Below are 10607 nucleotides of genomic sequence, written 5' to 3' on the forward strand. Positions count from 1 at the left end.
AAACTAGTGGATGGAAAATCTGGATTGGTATTTTATTTTTCTACTTCATGACTCTTCTCAATTAAATAATACTTTTTTATTGTTATATTGAAATCTTCATTCCTAAGGTTATGATTCAAGGGGTGACATTGTGGTAAAATAGTGTAAATAAAGAAAAAAGTGTTCTTTCTTAATTTCTGACAAGTAACTGTACTTGGGTTGAAAATATGCAATTATAACAGATCCATAAAATAAGGTTACAACCTTGAGGTAGGAGGAGGAAGTAGAGAAGGCTTTTGATCTTCCCATAAGAGATTGAAGTTTCAGAATGGTGGGGAGGATTCTAATATAGGAATAGAGTATGAACAGAAGGGGAATAAATTCAAACAAGAAAATATCTGCATATGAAGAAACTCCAATCCAAGATGTGTCCACACAGGCTAATTTCAGTAATGGTAGCATTTCACAGAAAATATGATTGAGTATATTAGAACTACAGAAAGGTAAGGATAAATTTGTTATATCTATGCTATCAGGATTGATATCTCTGTAATCCAGGAACCAACCACCAACTGAACACATAACTTGTGATTCATGATGAGAGAAAAATAGAGAGGCTTAGTGGTCATACGCCATTACAGCCACATGTATACTTTCAGTGACCACTAGAATAAGAAATAAGCAATGTTGAGCAGCACAGACAAGAAAAGAAATATTTCTCTTTTGATTCCAAAGGTCTGCCAAAATTCTAGAAAGAGTTACTTGTGTGTAGTAGGTTTCTGAGAAGCCAAAGTTGTCAAGAAAATAATATGTAGTATTTTGGAGCGCTGGATCAATATTTGTAATTATAATTATGTGGTCACTTCCTAGGAGAATATTTATGCAGATGATTAAAAAAACATCAAATAAAAATTCCTGGAGACTGGGTAAGTCCAAGATTCCCAACAGGAAAAATTCCTTGACAACACTAACATTTTATCTCATCACTATTTCCACATAAAATAGTAAATTTAGTATGGGCAATCCAATTCCAGTCTCTAGTACTCTGTCTCCTGCTCTCTAAAAGGAGCATGGCCAGTTAGATGGTATATAAGCAACATTTTTTTTTTAATGTGAAGTGTTTTGTTCAGTTATCCTCATCAGAAGCAAATTATGTGATATAAATATAATGAAATAGTATTGTTCTGTGAGAAAGAAGGAATAATTCCTAGATATTTAAGATCATTTATATTAATTGATGTAGAAGAAAAAAAGTTAAGCTAGACAAATATTCACATATAAATTACACTACTATTCTCTAATTAGAGAGGTGGAGGAGATGATTATGTATTAATATTGTTTACAGTTACTTTATTAGCTAACTTTGCTTAACTTTTTTTTTCTGTTGTGCCTGTGAGGGTTCAATGAAGGCAGAGCAGACAGGAAAGTTATATTTTGATGCTTTTGTTGTATAGAAACTTCAAGTAAAGGTAAAAATCTATCTACTTTAATAAAAAGAAGTATCATGGATTATTTTGGATCATCGGTGTTATGTTTGTAGGAAGTTTTTTTTTTCTTTTTATTATTTTCTCATCTTGATAGGCAGAAGTCATCCTTTAAAGATAAGCCACGTCCAGTACACTTTTCTGCCCTGTTCTTTCTATTAATAAATGATTCTCGAGCGCTTCCTCTAGCAAAGCAATATCTTCTGGACAGAAAAGTGTTTTTTTATACTTTATTTTTATGTTTATTTCAATTTTCTCTCTCTCCATCTTTTTTTCATCCATTAACAAGGTAACAAATATGTTACCCCATAATACATAATCAGTCATAGAATACATATTTCACATTAGCTACATTATGAAAAATGAGAAAAATAAAAAATGGGACAGATGTTTTAATCTGCTCTCCAAGTTCATCAGTTCTTCATCTACACTTGGTTAAAAATTTATGAGTCCTTTACAGTTTCGGTGGATCATTGGATTGATCCGAGTTACTAAGTCTTTCATAGTTATTACCCTTACCCTATTACTGTTACTGTGTATGGTATTCTACTGCTTGTGCTTAGTTCACTTTGCATTGGTTTCTATGTCTTTTCAGGTTGTGTTTTATTCTTTTACTTCTGAAACCATCACTTTCACTTTTTTTGCAAATAATAGCATTCCATCAAAACATAACTTGTTCAGACACTCTCTAATTGATGGACATCCTCTCAGTTTACAATTATCTGCCAACACAAAAAGAGCTACTATAAATATTCTTGAGCACATGAGTGTATGGATCCATTCTCCCTATTTATATACCTTCAAATCTTTCTATCTAGCCTTTATTTTTTCCCTCTCATCTCAAGTCCTACATTATATCCTACTCACTGGACATCACCTCAAAATTGTACCGTTAGGATTCGATATGGAGTATCTCAAAAGTTTAATTATGCCCCCATTCTCCAAATGCATCAAAATTCTTAATTTCTCTAGTTCTGTGTAGGACAGACAACAGCATTCTTTCAATCATTCAGGTTTGCACTCATAGAGTCGTCATTGAATTTTCTTTCTTCCTGTACCCCACTCGTCCCCTTTCCATCTTACTCTCTTGGGTTTTTTAGGTCATATCAATTCTAATTCCACACCATATCTCACTTTTTGTGCTCGTCATTTCTTTTGTAGTCTCATGAGACCTTCAGTAATTAGTCCCCTCTCCCCATCTTTCAATTGGACTATGGCAATTTCTTACTTGTTCCTCTTGCATTAGAATTTCCCTTCATCAATCAATCTGATACAAAGCTGTCAAACTGATATATTTAATTCATATGACTGACCATGCCATACAACTGCTCAGAAAACTTTATGATTTCCCTATTGCCTCTAGGACAATAAAAAACTCCTATGTTTAGAACTGATATACAGCTTTTCACAGCCTCATTTCATCTGAACTTTCCCCACAGGTCACACAAATACTTCTCATCATTCACTCCATGTTCCATTGGCCTATTTGCTATTCTCCATATACTTTTCAGGTCTCCCACTTTTGTGTCTTTGCACAGTCTATCCTCCTGTCTGAAACGTTCTCTGTCCTCAATTTTATCTTTTGTAGTCCCTAAATCATTTCAAGCCTCAGATTGTGCCACCTCCTTTTAAAATCCTTCCATGATTCTTCTGGTTATTGTCTACATTATAAATTGCATTAAATTAACTTTGCACATAAAATACATTTATCAGTGAATACATTACAATGCCCCATAAGACTTCTTACCTTATGGTTCAAAGTTAGTAATAGGTAATGTCACATAAAGGAGCACTTTTGCACTCTATCATATTACTCCACAAATGCCACACAAAATTCAGTCTTGTTCAAATAAGCATAATCATAAGCAGCTGCTTCTGAAAGCAGAAGTGGGGGATAAATTGAGTATAATTTGAATAGACCTGTGAATATAAAAGAGGCATTTTGAGGAATCTATTCTTGCGTTCAATCAAAGCAGAGCTTCACACTTCATATTCACTCATATATGGGCATATTTGCACATATGTATGTGTGCACACATACACACCTGTATCTATTTACCTTTTATTTTTGAGGTCAAGTGTACAGATTATAGAAAGATAAGTAATATGTGTTCTGTTGGTTCTATTACTCTAAGTTAGAGGCATAAGCATTGTTTGGAAGACAGTACGGTACAGTCATTTGTGAAACAAATACTTTGGTAAAAATCTTATACTGTACCTATTACAATAAATGCTATCCAGCTCCAGAGAGAGGATTATGAGTAAAGATTGAAGCATATCTTCTTTTAAAACTTTGTAATTTTTTTCTAATGTGTGTGTATGTGTTTTCTTTCATAACATGGCCAATATGGAAAAACTGTTTTGCATGAATTCACATGTATAATTGCTTGTCTTCTCAAGAAGTGGTAGAGAGTAGGGAGGAAAATAATTGGAACATTTTTTTAAATGAATCTCAATTTTTTACAGGTAACAAAACAAACAGGAAACAAAATAAATATATACATTTTTAAAATCATGCCTTATATATGTACTTGCCACACAACTCAAGATAATTCACTTAACTAAGACTACAGATCTTACATCTGTAAAATAAAGTGGTATGACTATATGGTCTCTATGCTATGTTCTAATCCTATATCTATGATCCAATGAAATATAACAAATCAGGGAGGAGGTGTAGTTTTCTTAGTTTGAAGTGGCTCAATTCCAAGATTCTAATTGGATAAATCCATAGTAACACTGTTACCTCCATAGATGAATTGGCAAGGGGCTTCTAATCTAGTGTAGAGTTGGTGATGTACATAGCAACTCTCAAAGAATAACATAGATCTTGGTGTTCCTCCAGTCTGCTCTTCTGTTGAGAGGAACATTCATGCCAAAAAGAGTAGAGGGTGGCAAAATCTAAGGCTCTCATTTAAAAAAAAATACAAATAGATGAATAGATTGGGCAATTAACAACCCCTGATACGTTAACTTTAGAATGTATCTGCACTTGAAATTTGGTGTAGCTCCATTTCTTAATAATAAGATAATCATCTGGGAATTTGCTTTGGAATTCATGAGCAAATAGGCAACTGAGAGCAAACCAGGTCAAGAAAGGTTCTATATGTGTGTATGTTTGTATAAGGTAGTAGAAGCAATCAGAGGAAATATAAGTGTTCATGGGAGAACATCAAAGACAAACTACTGATTTCAGAATTTCACCTTAGACTAGGCCTATTTGTGGGTTCATCATTCTCAGTAGGATAAGGAAATGCCTTATATGTGTGGGAATGAGGTAGGTGATAGAACAATTCAAAAGAAGATTATCAGACTTGCATTCTTTTAGTTGTTAATCATTATACACATTTATTGTTTTCTTCACATAAAGAAAATTTCACTAAGCAGAATCCCTGCTTTCCACCTGGAATTAAACGGCATATAAAGATATAGTTTATGTCTGAGTTGGCAAAAAAAGTCAATTGGGTACTTGTGTATTAGGCAAAAAAATGTATAAATGTGCACTTTCATTCATGGATGAATATATGTATGCACACATATACTTGCATATGCATATGTATATGTATATATGTATACATTTACAAACGTAAAATATTAGGTATAACTTAATTATGAAGACCTCTTTTGGTTCCACATCTTCCACATTGCATTTTTCATCTCCGTATTTCGCAGTGTGTAGATGAGAGGGTTCAGCAGGGGTGTGATTACAGCATAAAACATTGTTATCTCCTTATCACTGATGTGGATGCTGGGAGGGGGTACATAGATGGCAATACAGGGCACAAAAAATAAAACCACCACCATGACATGGGAACCACAGGTGGAGAGAGCTTTGCGGCAAACCTCTGATGAACGTTTTCTAAGGTTATATAATATGACAATGTAAGATGCCAATAAAACCAGAAAGGTAACCAGAGCAACCATCCCAGAATTAGCAATTACTAAGATACTTGAAACATGTGTATCTGCACAAACCAGTTTCAGGAGAGGCTTCACATCACATATGTAGTGATCTATCTGATTAGGACCACAGAATGGCAACTTAATGACCATGAGCACTTGGGCAACAGAATGCCAAAAAGCCATTCCCCAGGCAAGCAGGATCAGCATGTTACATTTCTGGCGGGTGACAATGACCATGTAATGCAGAGGTTTACAGATGGCAACATAGCGATCAAAGGCCATGTTCACCAGGATAAGCATCTCCACCCCAGCCAGAAAGTGACCAGTAAAAAGTTGAGTCATACAGCTATTGAAGGAGATGTTTTTTCTCTTAGCAGCTAAGTCTCTTACTAGTCTGGGGATTATGGTAGATGTATAGGCCAGATCCATGAGGGATAAGTGGCATAGGAAATAGTACATGGGTTGGTGGATCAAGTGACTACATGTAATAGTAATAAAGATGATGAAATTCCCTAGAAATATTGCAAAATAACAGAGCATAAACAGCATACAACTCATTATCTTCATCTCTTTGTTCATCAAAAGTCCCAAGAGAACAAATTCAGTGACATTGTTCCGAATTTCCATGTATTTAGCATACGTGTTGATTATTCAGGAAAGTCTTAATTCATCTGAAATTATACAGATTATAAAAAGCCATCTATAGTTTGAAATTGGCAGTTCTGTTTTCTGTGATTTCCTTATGCACATAAAAGCAATATCCATATCATCATGGAAAATCCATCTGTTTTAATAGTCTTGCTTATGTTATATGCCATTAAATCAGAAGATTCCACATTGTCATAATTTCATTCAGCTCATGGAAAAGTATGAAAAAATATGTTTAGTTTTCCTTACCACAATTACAACCCATTTATATCTTCATTTCAGAATTGAAAATACCCTTATAAGATGAGACAGTATCTTAAAAGTTCATTAAAAGAGGATGTATATTAACGAAGAGAGTCTTTTTCTTTGGTCCAGATACTCTTGAAATTGACTTGATTAAATCATTCAGAAAAATGAGTGGGCAAGGGAGCAAATAAAAGAAAGATATCCTTAATATAGTTTTATTTTAGGAATGGCAGCATTCTCAAATGTTGCAATCATTTAATGAATAAAGTATGTAAAGAGAAAGTATTGAATTTCTATATAATACATAATGTCAAAAACTAGTAAAATATTGAAAACCAAAATAAATGATCAGGAAATATTAAAAATGCCTATTTTCCATGACAAACTCCCTAGCAGAGTCAATTTTAATATTCAATGATGATATTAAAGATTTTCAAGAAGAAAATAAGACAAAAAATATTAGAAAAAAAAGTAAAGAGAATAAGGAACCTCAAATAATATGGCAAACCAGGTACAAAATAACAAATACATGAAAAAAATGAAACGTCTGTTAACCTTCCTGCAAACCTATTTTTAAAAATGTCCCTTAGATCACTCAAAGGTTGTTGCATTCAAAATCATGATAATGCCAGAGATGGAGATGAAGGGGACAGAGCATAGGAGGGAGGGTTGTGCATATTTCACAACAAAAATGTTTATTGAGAATCTGGGGAACCTTGTGGGAAAGGTGATCATTAGCCTTTTAGGCAATTTGAGGTGAAGCATGAGAACGAAGGTCTGGCCAATGTGATGCACTGAGAGTGGTCAGCTTGGAGGAAAGGATTTATTATTTTCTCTTCTTCATTTCATACCTCTTCACTCTTTTTGCTATTCTTCCCTTCTGTGCTCTGTATGTATTCCCATCCCTTCAATTCACCTAGTCTTGAATTTCTCCATTTTATTCCTTTTAATGCAAAGGACTATTTAGACATAGTGGTTCTGATGACTAGATAGATGAGTTATCCATGTGTTCTGTGATTTTTCATTTTTACATCTTGAGTTTGTCACATTTTATCCAGAAGGTTGTTATAGTATTAATTACAGGAAAGGTACCTATGAAATAAATGTTCAAAGGCAGATTATGAATGATGTATGACTAGTTAATGGAAAAAATAGATAAAAAGGGAAAAAATAGAGAAAGGGAGAGGGATAGGAAAATATTACTATATTAATATGATTTATATAAAGGCAAAATCCATATAGAAAAAATTCAATTCAAGCCATACCAACAGAATTTTTCCTTCTTTCCAAAATATATCATAGACTAGAGGAAAATGTATTTATGAGGAGACACCTAGCCTGGAATCCTCTTTCTAGAGCTCACTAGCTGATGAAACATGAACTGTGCATTTATCCTTTCTCCACATTGGTTTGTTCACCTTTAAAATAAACATATCTTCAGTTCCTACCTCAGAGGGCAGTTCAGTACATAAAATGAGATATTATTTGGAGGACATGATTAGAAACCTTATGGGGTTTACATAAAAGTCAGCTCGTGTTGTTCCTTCAAAGCTCAGTTCAGTTAAGCTCAAAGTTTAGCTCCTCCACCATGAAACTCTTCCACCCTACTTAGTATTAAACTTATCAGTTCAAATCTTATATCTTGCCAACATCAATATCCTGAGAAGGAATCCCATTCTTTATCGGTCACAGAATCAGAAGCATATAACTAGAAAATTCCTCAGAAACCACTTTTGTTAAATTGTAACTGTAAAGAGTTGCCCTCTGATATATTCCATAGGAGAATGGGGTTAACTAGACTTCTTAAATATTCTCAAATGAGAGGGAACACATTATTTTCTGAGGCAACCTGTTTTCAAGAGTGTTCATAGACAGAATACTAATTATTATGAAGATTTTAAAATTTGGCTTAAATCTGCATCTTTACAACTTTCACTTACTCCTTGCTTTGTCCTTGAGTGAAGTGGAAAACAAAGAAATCCAAAGACAATTAATCTTTCCCCCTCAAGTCTGATCTCTTGGATAAATATTCTAAGTTCATTTAACCTGTTCTTTGATGGTATATTACTGAGGCCCTGCATCCTTCTCACTGACCTTCTCTGGATGCCCTCCAGGTTATTTGTACCCACTCCAAAATTTGGTCAACAGTCTGGGACACACTACTCCAGTTGTCTGAAAAGGCAAATATCACAGTACTATCACATCCCTAGCCCTTGCTATGATACAATCAGATAGCTTAATACTGTACTGAGAGGTGGTATTGCATAGTTAATACACCGAAGGCCTAAGAGTCAGGAAGGACTAAGTTCATCAGTCTCCAACACATACTGGCTGTGTGGTCAAGGGGAAATAATTTAGAATCAAATATCATACATTGAACGACGAATGTCATCTTATATTCTACATAGTAAAAGTAAGCAATTTTACATTTTAGGAAACTGAGACATGAAGAATTAATTTCTTATCCAAAATCACAAAGGTAGTTAATAGAGGGGCCAATATTTTAAACCAAATCATCTGACTCTAAATGCAGTGTATTACAATAAATTTAACTCTTTTTAACCTCACATTTTCCAAGATTATAAGTAGACTAATATTTGCCAAGGTGGCATTGGTAGATGGATTGTCCTGGTCTAGAATTTCTTTGTTATATAAAAGAGAAGATTGGGAAACATAATATAATGGGTGTTTTTGACTGGCATATCCCAGTAATGATTTTTGTTGAACTTACTGTTTGCTACTCTATGTGCCCAGTGTTTTTCAGATGAAATTGTTTTTAGTACTGGCTCTCTCAACTTTTACTTGTGAAATCCAACTTTAAAGGCAGAGATTACTTTTTAAATTTGTTTACGTCCAATGTCTTGTAACAAGTCTTGAAGAACATCTAGGTGATTAACAAATATTTGTCAAATTAAGGAAATAATTTAGACAAGGAGAGACCTAGGTTGGCACTGGACAAGTCAGAGAGGTTGTACACTTTGGAAACAAATTATTCCTACTCTAATGAAGCCTAGAGAAAAGACTCATTGTCCTATTCAGTGCTTTAGGCATGGTTAGAGTAGAGTAGAATATATATGTATATGATGATAGAAATATATGTGCATATATATATATATATCTATATAACTATATATCTTTCTGTCATCCAACCATCCATCTATCTACCTATCTATCTGTATTTATTGCCCCCTTAGAATAAACAGCTCTCATAGCTGCTGTAAATTCTCTCCAGAGCTTCAAATCACTTTGAACCCTTCTAAGAGATCTCAGTTACATTTGGACTTAGAACAAATTCAATCTTCTCTTTGATGTAAGGATTATTAAATTGGAATTAGTGAACCCAAAATGTTATCTAAACAGATTTAAAGCATCTGCAAATGTGGTTGGGAAAATATATTTATTTACACTGACATCTAAATGAAAATGTACACCTTTTAAAACTATTATATTTATTATATATATTATCTTAGAAAGGATACCCAGTCTTTATCAGACTCTAAAAGGAGGTTATTACATTAAAAATACAAAGAATAAGAGCTAATATATTATTAAATTTTCAAAAGCTGTTAATTTGGGACTTTCTTCTCGTTTATGCCATTTTCCATGCTCACACCACAGTGTAATGGAAGTATATGAATTTCTTGGAGGGGAATGACTATGTACATTTATTTAAAAACCTACTTCTATTTTATTCAATAAGCCTATTAGATATGTGTAAGTCACATAATGATGGAATTTTTGAGTTGCAAGGGCAGTCAGAGATGTTGGAATCTAATCCATTAATTTTATAGATAATGAAATTTGGTTTTTGGGAGACATGAAATGATTGACACAGAACTAATCAAGTAGTTGAAGCTAGGATTCAAGACCAGGTATTCTGGATGCAGACCCAGGACTCTTTCTATGGCTTTCTTGTCCTATCTCCTTAAAAGTTATAAAACCAGATATTAGAGACTCAATAGGTCTCAATAGAGAAATAACAAAGAAGAGAGTATATGGCAATACTTTCAAGTGAGTTTGAATAACAAGGAAAAGGTTTAGAGTTTTCCATTTTCATGTTTCCTATACCAAAAAGACACAATCAATATTTCTTAGATTGAGTTAAATCTGTTTTTGGAGGGGAAATTAAAACATATACACTCACACATACATTCCATTAAGGTATTTCTTAAAAGTATGTTGATTACCTTGATTCTTCTGTCCATTGCTAGTGATGTTGCTGTAAATGAGACAGATAAGATGATGGTATAGAAAAAAAAAAGAAGTGTTGATTCTAGAGACCAGGGATCTAATATTGATGGTAATGCAAGCTCTAATGTGATTTGAACATTATTATTTAACTCTCTG

At 33.6% G+C, this 10607-nt stretch overlaps 1 protein-coding gene across 1 annotated transcript; it reads right to left on the minus strand.

Moving 5' to 3' along the window:
* Nucleotides 1-5072: 5072 nt before the first annotated feature.
* Nucleotides 5073-5993, minus strand: LOC114042189 (olfactory receptor 4P4-like). The gene has a single exon (XM_027860855.1). It carries the CDS (start codon nt 5991-5993, stop codon nt 5073-5075), a length of 921 nt encoding a protein of 306 aa, XP_027716656.1.
* Between the last annotated feature and the right edge of the window lie 4614 nt (nt 5994-10607).

This window comes from Vombatus ursinus, unplaced genomic scaffold, assembly GCF_900497805.2.
Source record: "Vombatus ursinus unplaced genomic scaffold, bare-nosed wombat genome assembly UNPS02014291.1, whole genome shotgun sequence".
Lineage (NCBI taxonomy): Eukaryota > Metazoa > Chordata > Mammalia > Diprotodontia > Vombatidae > Vombatus > Vombatus ursinus.

What these genes read in the sequence shown, in the direction of transcription:
- LOC114042189 (XM_027860855.1), bottom strand. Translation starts at nt 5,993, where the DNA reads ATGGAAATTCGGAACAATGTCACTGAATTTGTTCTCTTGGGACTTTTG.